Source organism: Sorex araneus, chromosome X (assembly GCF_027595985.1).
Source record: "Sorex araneus isolate mSorAra2 chromosome X, mSorAra2.pri, whole genome shotgun sequence".
Taxonomy (NCBI): Eukaryota; Metazoa; Chordata; class Mammalia; order Eulipotyphla; family Soricidae; genus Sorex; species Sorex araneus.
In genome coordinates, this window is record NC_073313.1 from 256,012,187 (window position 1) to 256,030,178 (window position 17,992).

Genomic DNA, 17,992 nt, shown 5'->3' on the forward strand with positions numbered 1-17,992 from the left:
TCTATACTTTTTTTTTTGATTACGGGGCCACACCCAGCAGTGCTCAGGGGCTTACTCCTGGCTCTGTGCTCAGTGATCACTCCTGCCAGTATTTGGGGGACCATACAGAGTGCTGGGGATAGAACCGGAGTCGGCCGCAGGCAAGGCAAGCGCCTTACCCTCTGACGATCTCTCGGGCCCCAAGCGGGCCATTTTAGACCCGTTTCCAACTTTCCCACTGTAGAGCCAAAGGCTTGACTCCAGGGTAAAGTGCCCTCACTGCCACTGGCTTTGCACAAACTCCTCCTTTGAAAGTCACAATTCCCCAAGTCACTTCTCCTCAAAACTTCACTTTTCATAAATATTCACTAGACAGATTTAGAACATTAATGATGAAAGGCAGGGATCACCTTCCTTCCTGGAAATGAAATGGTTCTTTTGTTTGTTTGGGGGTCATAACCAGGCAATGCTCAGGGGTCACTCCTGGTGGTGCTTAGGGGACTATAAGGGACACAGAGGACTGAACCCGGGTCTGCTGCGTGCAAGGCAAATGCCCTTCCTGCTGGACTATCTCTCTGGCCCCCAAAAAGTTTCTGTTTAAAAATTATTATTTCTACCATAGGCATTTCACTTATGGCCATTGAAGATAAGCATCTGTCACAGATTTTGCGTTCTTGACTTTGATACGACTTAGTCTTTATCCGTAAGTCACCCTTACTCTCCACTGAGTTTTCTCTCTTGGTTGGGAAAAAGTTGTCTTATGAATTCCAACTGTTTTCCCTGTAAACTTGTGCATCAACTCTTTTTTCCTGGTCCCATTTCCTTAAAATCAGGTCTATCATCCCATTACACGGTTTTTGGATCGATCACATTTAACTGGTTTTTACCTAAGTGGTTTTCACATCAAGTGGTTTTTGCGCCTATCACCCGACTGAAAACAAACAAACAAAATACACCTCTGGCCCCTCACTGCACGGAGACTGCAGTGCAAATCGTGAACGGAAACGGTGCGGGCAGAAGATGCTGTGCACGGTGTGTTCGCTAATCCAACCGCGTCCTTGCCAACAGTCCTTGCCACACAGCACTCCAAGCGCCCTGGGATTCTGGCAGATGTCTTTCACGCTCAGACTGAGGTTTCAGATGATGAGCAGGTCGTGCAGAACAAGAGAGGAGGAGTGAAGTGATCCCGGCCCTGGCTGCTGCTGCTCGCTCTCCTCCCGTCCCCAAGCAGAAATGTGGCCCCACGGCCGCCCGGGCCAAACCCCCAAGGACAGGCCCGTTACAGATGGGGGAGAGTGAAGCACAAGGAGATTAAGGAACTTGCCCAGGGCAGGCAACCCTAGAGGCCAGGGAGGGAGCCAAAGGTGACACGGGAGCTGGGAGGGGCTTTGGCCCTCGGGCAGATGGTCCACAGAACTGCGCCCGACTCAGTCAATTCACTTCAGGCTGGCAAAAGTCTCCTGGCTTACAATTAGACCAAGCGGGCGGTGGTCGAAACAAAGAAGACTGACCACCTTCCAGTGAAGGGCACCCAGGTATGCTTCTGCAGTACTGCCAACAAACACAGCAGCATTCTAAAACCGCTTACATCACAGCCACCTCTGAAGAGCCGGCCCGGCCCCGGGCCCCAGACAGTGCTGCAGGGAGCTGAGCTGGGTCCCACCCTGGAATGCCCTACGAGCTCCCCCACCCCGCCCCTGCACCGCCAGGCGTGATCCGGGAGCAGAGGCAGGCGTGGCCCCTACCAAAACAAAGAACGCACTCCAGACTCTCGAGACCGGTCCGAGTGATCCGATGGAGAAACACCGCAGTGACACAATCAAGGGGGGGGGGGCACCCCTCGGCGGGAATGTCACCTCCTGCGGCATCTACATCCATCCACTCCCGTAGGCTACAGAGGAGAAAGGGCGGGCGTGGAACCCAGGTTCCGGGAGGCCCAGACGTCGAGCTTGGCTCCGGCATTTATTTATGAAGGGCAGACGGGCCCACCAGCCCGTGGGCACCCGGGAACGCTGTTCCTGCCCAAATGCCTCCCGGGGAAGGCGGTGGAACCCACAAGGCAGCCCTACACACCAAGACTCGGGGACCGGAGGGTCGAGCGCAGGGCCCAGGAGCAGGCACGCGCCCTCCTCACCTGCTGAGCTGGACTCGCGGCGCGGGCCGTTTCTAGCCCTACCCTTTTCGCGTTTGTGTGCCGCTGTGCCAACAGTATTTCGGCAACTATATAGTGGAATTTTTTCCCCAATTGCTCCAATTTGCCAATAGGCCTCTATGAACACACAGGCCAGTCTTGGTGTTTAGTTCCTGTTTCTGAAAGTAGAACCACCCAAGTGAAAACACATGATACGTGTATGTCAAGACGGTAAACAGCTGTAGCAGTGGTTCCAACTACCCAGGAACTTAACAAGAGAGTATATGGAGCTCCTCCTGTAGAAAGATTGATAATACTTTTAAGGGGCTGGAGCGACAGCACAGCGGGGAGGGCGTTTGCCTTGCACGCAGCCAGCCCGGGTTCTATTCCCAGCATCCCATATGGTCCCCCGAGCACCGCCAGGAGTAATTCCTGAGTGCAGAGCCAGGAGTAACCCCTGTGCACTGCCAGGTGTGGCCCAAAAAGAAAAAAAAAAAAAAAAAAAAACCTTTTAAGTGTGCCTTGCATACAAGAAGCCCAGGTGGCCCCAGTACTCCAGGGTCCCCTGAACAGCTCCAGGAATGACCACCAAAGTAACGCTGGACATTCCTCCAAGGCCCCCAGGACATTAGGAATTATTCAGAAAATAACTTCCAGAAAGATGATTTCACAAACCACCTCTGTTCAGGAATGCCATCCACGATTAAGCTAGGAGCCTTTACAGATTAAGAAGAAAAAGGGGACTCTGTATAGTGGCTAATAACTAGTTAACAGCAATGGATGACCACGAGACACATCAGCACATTCCAAAACAGAGACCACAGAAAGTTCTGGAGCCACTTAGGGCAAGGCATCTGTGGGACCTTCCTGCCCAAGGGCTGGGAGCTTCCGTGCCACAGAAGCAGTCAGAGCCGGGCTGCAGCACCTGCCCCGTGACTCGGAGCAGAGCAGGTCACTGACTACTGCCCACAGTCTCCTGTGCGTCGCTGCCCTTTCCCTAGGTTTATTCTTTTTTTAAAACACTGTATTTATTTTTGGTTTTGGGGCCACAACTGGCAATGCTCAGGGGTCAGTACTCCTGGGTCTGTACTCAGGGATCACTTCTGGCAGGCTCAGGGGACCACATGGGATGTTAATAATTGAACTTGGGTCAGCTGAGTGCAAGGCCAGCGCCCTCTCCGCTGTACTATTTCTGGCCTCACCAGGCCCCCCAGACCCCCAGCTCCTGCGGCATGCCCATCCCCGGAGTGTGGCTGCAGAGGACTATAGAGTTCCTGCTCCAGTGCACCTGCACGCCCCGTCCTTATTGTCAACACTGGGAATTCCCGTCAGGGGACCCAACTAGCCTCCTTCCACAGGAAGAAAGGCGGCAACACCCCTCACATGCAGCCCAACACGTACCAATCAAAACTGAAGTCAGACCCTTAACAGAAAAAAGAAAAAAATGTTTAAGGCCCAAGAGGGAAAAGTAAGGGTCTTGGGACCTGGGAACGAGCAAGAACAACCAAGACAGGGAAAAGGGTGCCAGGGCTCCGGGCTGGAGAGAGCCGGGTGCTGGCCTCCAGCAGCAATGCCAGACACCCCGCCGAGGGGCCAGCAGTGACGGAGGTCTGTGTGCCCGCGTCACTCATGGAGCAGCAGCAGCAGTTTGTCAAGTCAGAACCAGGCCACAGAGGGCCTGGGGCGACAGTACAGCGGGGAGGGTGTTTGCCTTGTACGCAGATGACCTGAGTTCAATCCCCAGCGTCCCACATGGTGCCCCCAGCACCGCCAGGAGTAATTCCAGAGTCAGGAGTAACCCCTGTGCTTTGCTGGCTGTGTCCCAAAAAGAAAAACCAAAAAAAAAACCAAAAAAACAAAAAACCTACACACACAAAAAAACTAGGCTACAGCAATTGAAACTAAAAAACTCAAATTACCAAGATGGTCATCACAACGGGGAATGAGGCTGAGCATCCTCTCATGTATACGAGGGACCCTCTGCTGGGTTCCTAGATGATAACTAGAGAAGAACAATTCTCTCTTCTCTCCTCTCTCTTCCTCTCTCTCTCCTCCCCCCATCCCCCGCCCGCAGAAAAAAACTTTACAGAAGACTGACTTGGGGCTGGAGTGACAGTACAGAGGGTAGGATAGGGCATTTGCTTGGTATGCAGGCGGCCTGCATTCCATCCCCGCATCCCATACGGTACCCGAGCACCACCAGGAGTCCTTCCTCATGCAGAGCCAGGAGTAACCCCTGAGCAGCACTGGGTGTGACCCAAACAAAGGAAAAGGAAAAAGAAGAAAAAGAAAAGAAGAGTGACTTAGCAACAGTTTAAGTTTTTGCTTTTCCCTGCCCTAAAGTTGACAGTAAATGCGTAGTTCTGGTTTTTTTAAATAAAGCATTCTATGGATTAATGTAGTATTAAAAAAAAAAAAAAATCAGCGCACTGGTTCTTACAGGCTTCCAGATTCTAGCACGAGAAAGAGCTACTGGGAAACTGTCAGTGGTTCAAGGGCGCAGTGGTGGCACCGTGGCTCAGAGCACACGCTGGCAAGCGGGAGACTGGACTGGATCCCGGCATGCGCCCCCCCGCCCGCCCCCCAATTTTCATTCAAGCGACCTGTAACTCGAGGCTCCCGGGCCACCTTCAGAGGCAGAGTGCAGACTCCTCACTCATTCTGCGTGAGGAAGCGGGGCAAGCGGCCGCCTGCCGGCCTGGCAGCGGGAGACGATGTGCCGAGAGTCACCGGCGGCTGCAGACCGTCCACCCCTGGGCCCGGTGAGCAAGGGCGGAGGGACGCAGCTCCGTGTCACCCAAGCACAGGCCTTGCTCCTCAATTCCTGGCGCCACATACCCCTTCCCCACACTGACGGAGCTGGGGGCGCCCCCAAAGGCGCAAAGGGGCAGCGAGTCCAGAGACTGTGAAGAGCTGCCAGAATCCGCTCAAGAAACGGACGAGCCACAGAAGCACAGGGAGAGTGAGGCAGGAAGTTGGCCCTAAAGACACGACCTGCAACAAAGTGCTGGGTGGAGTGCATGCTTCGTCACAGGGTGTTCTGAAGGGCGGGGACAGGGGCCAACGCATGGCTCTGGCTGGCCGGCGCAGACTGGATTACGTAGAGAACCCTTTCTAATTACACAGAGCATTCTGATCCCGTCCTCTGGAAACCGATCTCAAACACCCACAGAGAGCAAGAACATGGCCCCTGACTGGTCTATTTTAAGACAGATATTGGTAAAATTATTATAAAGACTGAAGCCAAGGGGCCGGAGCGATAGCACGGCGGGTAGGGCATTTGCCTTGCACTCGGCTGACCCGGGTTCGATCCTCGGCATCCCATATGGTCCCCCAAGCACCGCCAGGAGTAACCCCTGAGCATTGCTGGGTGTGACCCAAAAAGCAAAAAAAAAAAAAAGACTGAAGCCAAGAAACACAAAACACTGGCTACATAGTTTATAAACTCCCTAGCTAAGGTATGTTTCCTTTCCAAGTCACTCCCAACCTTAATGAATGCAATAGACTGAAATATCTTTATATAAAGCCGAGAGAGTTCACAACGAAACAAGTGAACTATAAGATTAACCACAAATGGAAACTTTACATAAGGTCAAAGTTCTCCCTACCCGATATTTATTAATCCAAATAGAACAAAGTATACTTAAGCATCCTACTGGGTACCACCTTCCACAGTACAGAGACGGTCTCATCAGCGCCAGGCTAAGAGGAGTACGGGCGTGTGCTGACCAGGACGGGTACCGGGACACCATTACTCCTGCACGTTCAAAGATGCCCCATTTGCAGCACCCCAAAACTGAAGGACACATTACAAAAACCGGTCTGCAATCTCACAGGTGCTGAAGTCACCAAAGTCAGGGAAAGACTATTCTAGAATTCTCCCACTGACTAAGACCTGATGACTAACATAATGGGGAACAAAACAAGAACAAAAACAAAAAAACATGCATAAAGGCTAAGGATTACATAGCCCTCGGCAATGAACATTAATATTAATTTCCCAATTTTGAAATGACACCGTGGTGACGAGAGATAATGTCCTTGTCTGGCAGAAAATACCCACTCCGGGACTCGGGATGGATGGAACCTCGAGCTAGTGCCTGACTCAAAGTGGTTCAAGAAAATCTATTTTCAAATGCAGAGTAGAAAGCCAGAGTTAGTGCCCGAGCTGTTTCTACATGGTAATTAAGGGCAGAAGCTTAAGAATGTCCCATTTTTCCCCCCTTTTAAACTTAATTCATTAACCAAATGACTTTGCTGATGGTGCCTCAAAGAAGATGTGTCACGCAGAACCCTGACGTCCTCCCAGCGAGCCGACCGACACGTTCCCTTCTGTTGCCCAGCTCACAGGATGCCAACACCAATGTGAAGACCACAGAAACACTGCAATTTCACCCATGTTTTTTTAGCTTCTGGAGTCGGTCACCAGGTGTTCTCAAAGAGGAAAAGGTCATGACCTACAGGTCACGTCGATAATCATTAGGTGTTACTGTAGCAGAAGGTATCTAAACAACCACTGTGGGTACAGATGGCATAGGATTAAATGTGCAGATGATACTTACAGGGAGACTTTTCATGTACAAAACGAATTCTGAGCAGCATGAAAAGCAGAAGTGTCAAACCTCTGAGTTCTAAAACTTTTATCAGGTCAAATTTGCCGTAAGCCGATTATTATTTTGATTATTATTTTTGGTAGCACTGTAGCACTGTCATAGACTTGCAAATACACGAAACTGAAAAGCGGGAACAAACTGAGGAATGGGGGCAGATGTAACTCAGGGCCAGCAACTGCACAAAACCCATGACCTTTGACAAGAAATGATAGTCCTTATTTTTTTTTATTTTTGGTCACTGACTTGCCCAGCAACCACATAACTGTTCAAAACACAAAAATGTTGAGAATTTTTCTTGCCCAGAAGTGGTTTCTGCAAAGGAGAGATGCTTTTTAACATACATAATTTAGTTTGCAACAAACCACAAAAAATAGAGAGGAAGAAGCCTGAAGAAGTTAAAAAAAAAAAAAGGCAAATACATATGCTATAATAATAATCTGATCGAATGCCGCGGAAACGGTCTGGCTGAACCCTCTGCAGCCTCCTCCAGAGTGCCCCCTCCCTCTCCACTCGGCCCCAGCCGCAGTCTGTCCCCAGCCCGGCCTTCTGTGCCAGCCTACGGCAGGGCGGCAGGGGTGCTGGGCGGGTGCAGACGGCACGCCCAGAGCACAGGTCCCAGCCTGGCCGCTGTCACCAGCCCGAGTGGACAGCAGGCCGCGCACTCGGGGACGAGGTCACACGCCAACATTAGCAGAACTTCCCAGGGTCAAACCCAGCCCCCGAGTTTCCGGATTTCTCTCCCAACGGGCAGGTCCGAGATCCTGAGGGGGGGCCAAGTCCTGTTCCGTGCGTCCCCGCCACCAGGCCGTGCAGCACAAAGGGAAGCGGGGAGGGCTCGTGGGAAAGGCAGAAAGAAGTGAGGCGTGACTGCCGACAGAACTGATACGAGCAGGAGTCACCGGGCACAGACGTAGCGCCAGTGGAACTGGGACTTTTAATAATTAAAAAGCAACCAGATGCCAGGGTAACATAAGACACCTCGATGACCAAAATCGGCAGAAAACAGAAACCCCTTTTTTTTTGGGGGGGGGGGCTTTTTGGGTCATACCCGGCAATGCACAGGGGTTACTCCTGGCTCTGCACTCAGGAATTACCCCTGGTGGTGCTCAGGGGACCATACGGGATGCTGGGAATCAAACCCAGGTCGGCCACGTGCAAGGCAAATGCCCTACCCACTGTTCTACTGCTCCAGCCCCAGAAAGAGAAATTCTTAAAATCTGTTTCTATCCCATTTTTGTAAGGCTCTGAAGATATTCTCTTAGTAGAAGGGGCTAAATGCAAAGTAACAAATCAGAGAAAAGGACATAACTAAACACACACCAGCACCCTAATTCCTCTACAGATTTACTCAAAAGACATCAATATCTAAATTTGAAATTTTAGATGAAAAACTACCATTAGCTTTGCTAATGGCTTATTTTGACAGAAAACTTCTTTAGGGCTTGACTTCTTTAACTCTTTTAAAAAAAAGATGATTATATTTGCCACTCGATAATCAAAATGAATTTCAAACTCCACAGGAAATGAGGGACTATTATTTGTAATGACACTAATTGTCTCTGCCTCGATGGCTCTCTCAGAAAACATCCTGAGCAACAGAAATACAGGTAACGCCGGGGAGAGGAGCCATGAACACAAACAGCGTCTTTCCTGAGAGACGGAAATGTCCCCTCGCCCACATCACCAATGTGTGTACAAAAGCAGTATCAGTAAGTTTCCTACAATCATAAACTCAGGATGTCCCACAGAATAAAGTCATGGCATTAGAGAGCAAATTAAAACAACAGCCAAACAGAAACACAAGAACGAACCTATCCTCATACTGAACCTATCCTCATGCCTGAAGCCCTGAACGTAAAGGTCGAGAACCACACCAGAAGCGGCGAGCTTAAAAACGCTTCTCTAAACTGGGGCCGGTGAGACAGGCGAGGGGCTGGGTGCTTGCCTTGCATGCTGCTGACCCTGCTTCAACCCCCAGCACTGCATACGGTCCCCTGAACACTGCCAGGAGTAGTCTCTGGGCACACATCCAGGAGTAAGCCCTGAGCACTCCCGAGTGTGGCACAAACACTAGGGCACTTGCCCTGCACTCGGCCTACCCCATCTCAATTCCCAGCACCCCACAGGGTCTTCCAAGCTCCAGAAGATATCACGTGATCCCTGAGCACAGGGCCAGGAGTAAACCCTGAGCACTGCCAGGTGTGGCCCCGAAACCAAAGGAAAATAAAAGTTTCTCTAAATTAAAAACATTTAAAAAACTGGGGCCGGAGTAATGGTATAGGGGCTAAGGCATTTTGCATGCAGCTAACCCAGGTTCAATCCAAGGCATCCCATATGGTCTCCTAAGCACCACCAGGAGTAATTCCTGAGTGCAGAGCCAGGAGTAACCCCTGAGTATCACCAAGTGTGGCCTGAAACCAACCAAATAAACAAAAACAAAAAAAAAGGGGGGGGCTGGAGCAATAGCACAGCGGGGAGGGCGTTTGCCTTGCACTCGGCTGACCCGGGTTCGATTCCCAGCATCCCATATGGTTCCCCTGAGCACTGCCAGTGGAAATTCCTGAGTGCAGAGCCAGGAGTAACTCCTGTGCATCGCCAGGTGTGGCCCAAAAAGAGAAAAAAAAAAAAAAAAGCAAAAACTCCAAACCAAAAGACATTTACTATGCGGGAGTCAAGTGCCAAATAAGCAGGCGTCCAACCCGGGCTGACTCCCAGCATATGCCCCCCCACCCCCTCACTACCCCCGGCAGCCCCCTCCCCCCCGACCCGCTGAAAGAAAGAAGCATCAACAATCTTCCCTGCATCCATGATGAGGGGTGAGGGGCGAGGGGTGATGGCTTAGCCTCAAGCCCTGAGACTTCTCTCAGAGGCACTGTCCACCCTGGTCAGCGTGGCTCCCGGGTCTGCCCCGCTCCTCTGCACGGACCCCTCTGAAGTCCATGTCCCTTCACAGAAACGTGCTGACGAGTGTCCAGATGCCCTCAAGAAGCTGCAGCTGTGGAGGCGTCTACTGAGACACCGTGGGAGGGAAGGGGCCACTCGGGTGGACGGAGCTGGACTCTGTGCGTGGAACCGGATCACTGACAGCGACCGGAAATCACAGCACCTCAAAACAAAAACACCTCAAGACTGTCTGGTGTGGGGCTGGAGTGATAGCATAGCGTGTAGGGCGTTTTGCCTTGCACGCGGCCGACCCGGGTTCAAATCCCAGCATCCCATATGGTCCCCTGAGCACCGCCAGGAGTAATTCCTGAGTGCAGAGCCAGGAGTAAGCCCTGTGCATCGCCAGGTGTGACCCAAACACAAAAAATAAATTAAAAAAAAAAAAAAAAAAGACTGTCTGGTGTGTGTGGCCCTTGACCTGGCAGGCTGCTGACCTCTTTCCCCCTGCCTCCAGTGGCTGTTCTGTTCGGGGCCACACTCAGCAGTGCTCAGGACTTACTCCTGGCTCTGTGTCAGGGACCACGCCTGGCAGGCTCCGGAGAGCACTGGGATGTGGGGGCTGAAGCAGGGGTGGCCACATGCAAGGCGAGCATCCGACCCGCTGTGCTATCATTCTGGCCCTGGGACCCAATCTTTGTCCGACTGACCATTTAGACTGCTAAGTTTTTGCAGAGGAGACAGCCTGTCTCGTGGGCTTTCGGGATGCTATGGACCTGACGGCCAGCAGAATCCTGGAGAAGCCACCGGTGAACGGATCAGTAAGGCTCCGAGACAGAGAAGCTGGCCTGGTAGCGTGAGAGCTGGGAAGGAAGAAGCCTGGCTGTCCACGCGAGGCCCAGCCCCGATGCCCACTCCGATTCCTTCACGTGTCACACCAGGAATCTGAAGAACTCCAAGATCCAACTCTAACACTCTAGAATTTCACAGCGTAATCGATGTCTTCATTGGTCTATTTCTAATGAGAAATGCGACAGAAAACAGTAAAACAAAAGACGTGACCTTCTGCCAGCACAGAGTAAGTGGCAAAGAGCACTTCCTTAGAAACATGCCCTGCTAGCACTGAAGACGCCCAACGCACTCATGAAAGTGACCGGAGGCCCGGGGCTGGGCAGACAGTAGGTGCTCGCCCTGCAGCGGCCCCCGGTTCCACGGCTGGCATCTCCCGGTCCCGAGCTCCGCCAGGGAGAGCCGGGTACTCTCGGCCACACAGGGCAAAGCGGCACAGCCCTGGCAACCAGCAGTTGGCGTGGCTGAGAAATGGCCGGGACCCTCAGGCCTGATGAACACCCTGAGACCCGGGATAAAACCTTCCCATCAGTAGAGACAGTTTCCAGTAAACAGTTCCAAGTGGCGAAATATGAGTCACCTTGAAGCTGTTTCTGAGCCTGAGATTTACAGCAGGGGGATCCGAGCGCCCCATGCCAGCCTCCCCCGGAGACAGCGGCTACTGAAACAACGTGCCCCATTTAGTTAGCCCAACCCTGACAGAGCTCGGAAGGTCCTGGAGGGGTCCCACCACGTCCCTGAGTGACTGTTTTGTTTTGGGGCCACACCCCTGGTGGGATGCCATGATCAAACCCGGTTTGGCCACATCCAAGGGAAGCGCCCTCAGCTGTCCGCTCTCTCCACCCCTTTGGTGCGATTCGAGGGTTCCTCTCTCCCGTTACCACAACGACACCGGCATGCAAGTGTGAGTCACCAGCACACGTGTCCTCAGTGCCGGGCCTCAGACGATGGCTGCTGCACAGTTTCAGCGGGGCTTTGCTCTGCTTCCAGTCTGGACTTCTGAGCTCACCGGGGTGCTCGTGGCCCGACAGGAACCGCGGACCACCAACGCTCAGTTGGACGGCAGCAGTAATACTGGATGAAATCAACGCTCAGCGGGAGGACAGCAGAAATACTGTGACTCAACACTCAGCTAGACCAGTAAACCGTGAACCACCGCACAGCGGGACGACAGCAGTAATACTGGAACCAACGCTCAGCGGGACGGCAGCAATGATACTGGAACCAACGCTCAGGGGGACAGCAATAATAGTGGAACGAACCAACGCTCAGCAGGACGACAGCAGTAATACTGGAACCAACGCTCAGGGGGACGACAGCAGGAATACTGGAACCAAGGGTCAGGGGGACAGCAATAATACTGGAACCAACGCTCAGCGGGACGGCACAGCAAAACTCCCCACAGAGACGCCTGAAAAGCACCCTCTCAAGATGCTGGAGAGGAAAGGAGCACTGTGGGGAAATGCTAACTCGCAATGAACGGCTTGTTAGTTAGCACCCTCGGCTTCCTCCCCGCAAACCCAACCACAGCGACAGGACAGTGGCAGCGCCCTGGGCCCGAGGGCAGGGCAGCTCACGTCTTACCTTGGGAGGCCCTGATGACATAGCCGCCCTTCTTCTCGCCGGGAGGCACCGCCAGCAGCTGCATGATCCTGTCCAGCAGCCCGTGGATGATCTCAAACCCGGGGTTCTTGTTGTAATACACAGCACAGAGGTGCCTGTAGTTCTTTGCACCAACATCTAAAAAAGAGTGCAGAATCGTCACAGGGGGCTCGAAGGGGCAACAAGCTTTGTTTGCATGCAGAGTCCCTGGCGCGCGCACGCACACACACACACACACACACACACACACACACACACGCAACGGCTCAGTTCTTAAAGCAGCCGGGACAGCCTGAGGCCAGAGCTTCCTGCCTGTGGCGGCTATAAGCACCCCCGGAACCCTGACGGTCCCCCCTTCTGACAAGGGAAAAAACTATTTTTTAAAAAAATGAGTGCATTTCAAGGCAGTCTGGCAAAATCGACAGAGAAGAACCTCCACGTTAAACATTCTGAGAGCCACTCGGCCTCAGAGACGCCAGGTAAGGTGTTTTCAGGCATCAAGCGGCAGTACAGTGGGTAGGGCACTTGCCTCGCATGTGGTCGACCCAGTTTTGATCCCTGGCACCCCAGATCCAAGTGCAGAGTCAGGAGGAAGCCTTGAGCACTTCCCGATGTGACCCAAAACCAAACAAAACCCCCAATTTCACTGAGGTGACTGTACAAACAGAGACCAATCTACAGCAGGGTCTTAATGAAGACTTCCTATTTGGGGTTGGGGCTAGAGGGGGCCACAAAGGAGTTACTCCTGGCTCTGTGCTCAGGGGAGGCGATGGAACACCGGGGATCAAAGGCCAACGCCCTACCCGCCGTCCTGTCTCTCGAGCCCCCGAACTTCATACTCTTCCTCACAGTACGGCCCAAAGGAAACAGTCCCCAGCACAGAGAGGCCTCGAGGTAAGGACAGCGTCCTTCACACAGCACCGTCCCCAGCCGCACGAGACGGAAGCCACCCCGGCGGGCAGAGCAGAGCCCATGGAATCCAGGGGACCTCTCGGATACCGCACCACGTGCAAAGAGCAGCGTTCCGAACTCCCATCCAAACTGAGCAAGGACAAACACTCGGTCACAGTGCAAGGACTAGAAAATAAAACCAAGGTCACTCACCAAGTCAAAAAGTAAACAGAGTCCAGAGAGATGTAGCTGGGGGGAGGGGGCCTTAAGCTCCTGCCTTGCATGCAGCCGACCCTGGTTCAATGCCCTGTGGCCACTGCTCCCCTGAGCCCCCCTGGGAGTGACCCTCACACGGAGAGTCAGGAAAAGTCCCTGAGCACCCCCAGGTGTGGCCCCAACCACGCCTCGCCCGCAAAGGGAAGAGAGCCTACACTAAACCTTATTGCTGAAAGAATGCATGAAGGTTGGAAGCCAGTGAAGAAGCACGTGACGCTTGTAGGATGACATTACTTTGTCCTTTCCCTCCTTGCCACAAGTAGCTTGTCCCGGTTTTACCCAGAGTTTAGGCTTACCCCAGTCTCACCCATCAAGGTGTTCCCGAATCTCTCCCATCCCTTTGTTTAGCTATAATCACTTCTCCATGCTCTCTTCCCCAAAAGAGTTAATCCGAGGCTTTCCCTTAATCTGATCTGCTAATTTGAAAGGTCAGACCTTCCCAGGATACTGAATTTATATTATATAAGTTAATATTGCCTTTCTCTTCTTCTTGTGCCTTTTGAATAATTTACTTTAAAGCTATGACTGTTTTGTATAGACACAAGAAGACAATATTATGTTTTTATAACTTGGGAATTAATTGGCCTCGAATATTCCTTCCCGGGCCTCTGCTTTCTCCACTTAAGCCTCAGTTGCCCTCAGTTCCTAGCACCCCAAAGTAGGGTCCCCGACGTGGGACAGGAAGGATCCAGGGCAAGCGGTGAGTTATGTGCTACCCTGGCATCGAGATGGGCCTGGCCAGAGTGCCTAATTCTTAACTATAAGTTAAGAGCTTGATCATAGACAAATGCTGTCATGATCCAATAGTAATTATGAGACTGGGACCCTGCCAGGGATAGGAAAGACTGATCTGGCCTGAGCACTGTAGTCTGAGATTGAGATGGCCCCAGGAGAGCAATTCTATAAGCTTTAATGCATCTCTTATTGTGTCCATACAAAATAATTAATATTATGAATTCTTATATGTTTGCTGGCTGAGGAGAAGAGAAACACATTCATGGGACTCCGCCCTTGGGTGGATCCTCCTGCTGAAAGAGAATTAAGTCCTAGGAGAAGCATCCCCTAAGGGAAAGGAACCTTACCCTATTGATGGTGACCATACCTATGTGTATGCCCCAACCCCCTCATGCTGTGGAGATTTAACTAGGCTGTAAGAGTGGGTTGGGGGGCCAGATCCACGAGCCAGATCCACGGGGCAGATCCATGGGGAGAGATCCAGGAGAGTGGGAGAGAAGCGAAGGGAGAGAATGAAATAAACGGATCGAGCAACCAGTTTGGCCTTCTTCCTTCTTCCTTCCGTCGCCTGCCCTCGACTGACGGCACACACAGCGGTTCTGGGGCACCGGACGCGGGCGGTGAGACAGAGCCGCCTGGAGAGCCCGTGAGTGCACTCGCCCCTCGGCGTTCTTTAGTTTTTTACAACGCTCATAAAAGTTAGGGTCACAACTGGAGTGATAGCACAGCGGGTAGGGCGTTTGCCTTGCACTCGGCCGACCCAGCATCCCATATGGTCCCCCGAGAACTGCCAGGAGTAATTCCTGAGTGCAGAGCCAGGAGCAACCCTTGTGCATTGCCAGGTGTGACCCAAAAAGGGGAAAAAAAAAAAAAGAGGTCCTGTTTGACCTGGGAACTATCTTCCAAGTAGGATCTATTTTCCAGTTTTCCCTTCACTAGCATACACTGTCTAGGTCTTCAAACCAGAACTGACAAAACATTAAGTTAAAAAAAAAAAAAAAAGGATTGCCATCATCCAGAGGAAGGCAGAGGGTGACTAGATAGCCCTGAATGATGAGGATACGATTCGGTGATAGAAAGGAACGGTCCGTGAGCAACGGGAAAACCTGGATGACCCTCCAGGGCATGATGCTAAAAAGTTTCAAACAGTTCCACACACCAGGAGTCCATTTATTCCACTTCCTGGAAAATCACACCTCGTGAAACAGAGAAAAGGTAACAGGAGCTTGGGGCTAGGCACGCGCGTGCACACGTGTGTGTGTGTGTGTGTGTGTGTGTGTGTGTGTGTGTGTGTGTGTGTGTGTGTGTGTGTGTGTGTGTGTGTGTGTGGTAGTGATGATGGGGGCAGGGGGAGGTAGCCACCGTAAGGGATGACAACTCTTCTGTGCAGCGAAGCCTATAATAAAACTCTTTACATCACAGAGAGAAGGCTGTGAGGATTTAGCTTTAATGGTGAGCATTTCACTTTACACCAGGTTAATACACTTGCAGGTACATATTAAAAAAAAAAAAAATCGTGAACCTCCTGCTCCAACACAAATACTAAATGAATACTGCCTTGGTTGTTTGTCAAACTAGGGAAAGGAAATGAAGAAATTAATGTCTATCTGGAAGAACAACTAAAAGAGCTGCTTCCTTATTAGCCATACTAAGACAAAGTCATCTCATGGATTTTTACTCACAGATAGTTACTTGCCATAATTGATAAGAAATATCTTTTACCTTCCAAACATCCAAATAAAAACAAGGGTATTTTAAGACGATGTATGGCAAGCCAAGTCCAGTGTCAAAACAAAATGATGTGGCTTTACGGACCTGATTTCATTTCACATTGCTTCTCTTGAAACAACTGCAGTTTCCAAGAATGTCTTAGTGTGATCGCTTACTGTAATCTACTACTAAAGCAATACACAATGCACACATAAACAAGGCGAAAGGAAGCAACTACCAACAAGGTGGTTACTTTGTGCCAAGTGCTTTGTACCTAGATTAATCTATTGTCTTGTTTCAAGGGAATAATGAAAGGTAGTTTATTATCCTACAAAGGAGGACAAGGAAAATAAAATGGGGAAACAAAAACTTGTGTGAAGAAACAAAAATTTGCTAAAGTCATGCTAATGGACTAGAACTAACTGTAATTAATTATGTAGCAAGTAAGTTATACAACCAAGATTTGAACTTAATTATCTAAATCCAAAACTTAGCCAGGCTCTTTCCACCGCTCTGTGGGAAATGCTGAAGGACTTAGACAGAATCTTCAAATCTCAAGGTTTCACAAGGAACAGTTTAAGGAAAGCCAGGCATATATGGATATATACCTACTTAATACAGTTAAATCTGCGCATTCTTGAAATTTTTTGGTATGCTAAGCAGATGTTTTAGTCCTCAAAAATTTTCATATTTGACTTCTAGTTCAGCAACTGTAATGTTATTTTTAGATGTCAGTTAATTCAAGTTTCCAGTCATCGACGGTACTGTAACTCACAGCAGGTAAACTCTGAGTGAAAATTCCGGACTAGGCTTAACAGCGTCACCAGATACCAGTTCTTAGTGCAACTTCCCTGGAGAACAAGACCAACAAAACTCTCCACTATTATTTTCTGAAAAAATGGGCAAACACACACCAGTAACTTCTAAATGAGGCCGGCCCCAGGAACGGCACCCCAGAGCCAGGCCAGGGCAGCTGATTGAAGAACATGCATGTTGTACTGCGATCACCCTTAATTCCACTGACAAGGATGAAGAGAAGTGTAAGCAAAGGTGTAAGAATGAAGGTTAGGGTTAAAACCAGGCAGGCGCAAAACCTCTCTCAACCAACCACATGCATGAGCCGAGGGGCCTGACTTCTAGGTAGGGACATACACACACACATACCAATCCCTAAGAAAATGCAGTTCCTGTGTGTGTGCGCACACACAAATATACATGCACACAAACACACTCCCTGAAAGGGGGGGAAAAATGAAATGAAACAGAACTAAATTATCCCTTTCATATTACTGACTTGCTCCTGGGTATCTGGGCCATGTGGTACCCATTTGCTGGGCCCACATGCTTCCACTTGAACACACAGACACGTACTGAAGCTAGCTTGTCGTCCCGTCCTTACTGGGAGACACTCGCCAACAGTACCGCCCCCACCCAGAGGTCTCTCGGCAGCACCCCCTGGAGGCTTTATCCTGGTGACTCTGCCTGTGACTTCTCACCTCCGAAACGATGGCGAACCTGCTTCCCTTGATAAGCCTGGCAACATCTGGCCTAAAGATTTAAAATTTCGAAAACAAAACCAAATCAAGTGAGAGCTGAGCAGCGGGGCTGCAAGAGAAAACAGGGGGCCCAAAACAAATTAGACTCTATTCAAGAAAGGTTCCAAGTGGAGTTCTTTTTTCCCTCCAAATTCTTTTATCTTTTCCTTCTTAATTTTTTTTTAAATTGAATCACCGTGAGATAGTTACAAAGTTGTTCATGATTAGGACACACACACACACACACACACACACACACACACACACACAGAGTAAGCCCTATTTTAGATTCCATGTTACAGTATTTTTAGGAAAGGACGCTGACGTTTAGGGCTCTGTGTGAAACCTGCTGTGGAATTAGACTGAAGTGGTCCAGCAGGCGCCCCCTCCAGCTCTCCAGGGCCGGGCGCTGGCCCCCCAGCACGCCCCCTCCCTCTGGACCTGCTTCCTCCCGTCCTGTGAAGATCTGCCCTTCCCTGACCAGAGAGGAAATGAATTCAAGGGGAAAATAACCGCATGCCGTTCCTCCCATCCTCCCTTGGAGAAACTGCGAGGTACAGTCAGACTCCCATTTCCTACTCCGTTGCACTTGGGGGACCATATTACATCACAGGAAGTTCCCCGGCTGCATGCCTCCAAATTAATAACTATTTAAATTTCCTGCCAACACGAAGGCTTGTGGGAAATGCCTCCGTTCTTTTTAATTCGGTTAACAGACCTCTTGTGTCATGCCATCAAACAATTCTGCTTTGTACATGGGTCTGCCGAGCATGTCAGCCTAAATTATCAAT

General features: G+C 50.8%; 1 protein-coding gene across 1 annotated transcript in view; it reads right to left on the minus strand.

The window, feature by feature from the left end:
* Positions 1 to 17,992, minus strand: part of FARSB (phenylalanyl-tRNA synthetase subunit beta) — a 65,200-nt gene that overhangs the window by 5,751 nt on the left and 41,457 nt on the right. The window contains exon 16 of the mRNA XM_055121687.1: positions 12,037 to 12,192. Within this exon, the coding sequence (XP_054977662.1) occupies positions 12,037 to 12,192 (156 nt within the window). The remainder of the gene's footprint in view (positions 1 to 12,036; positions 12,193 to 17,992) is intronic.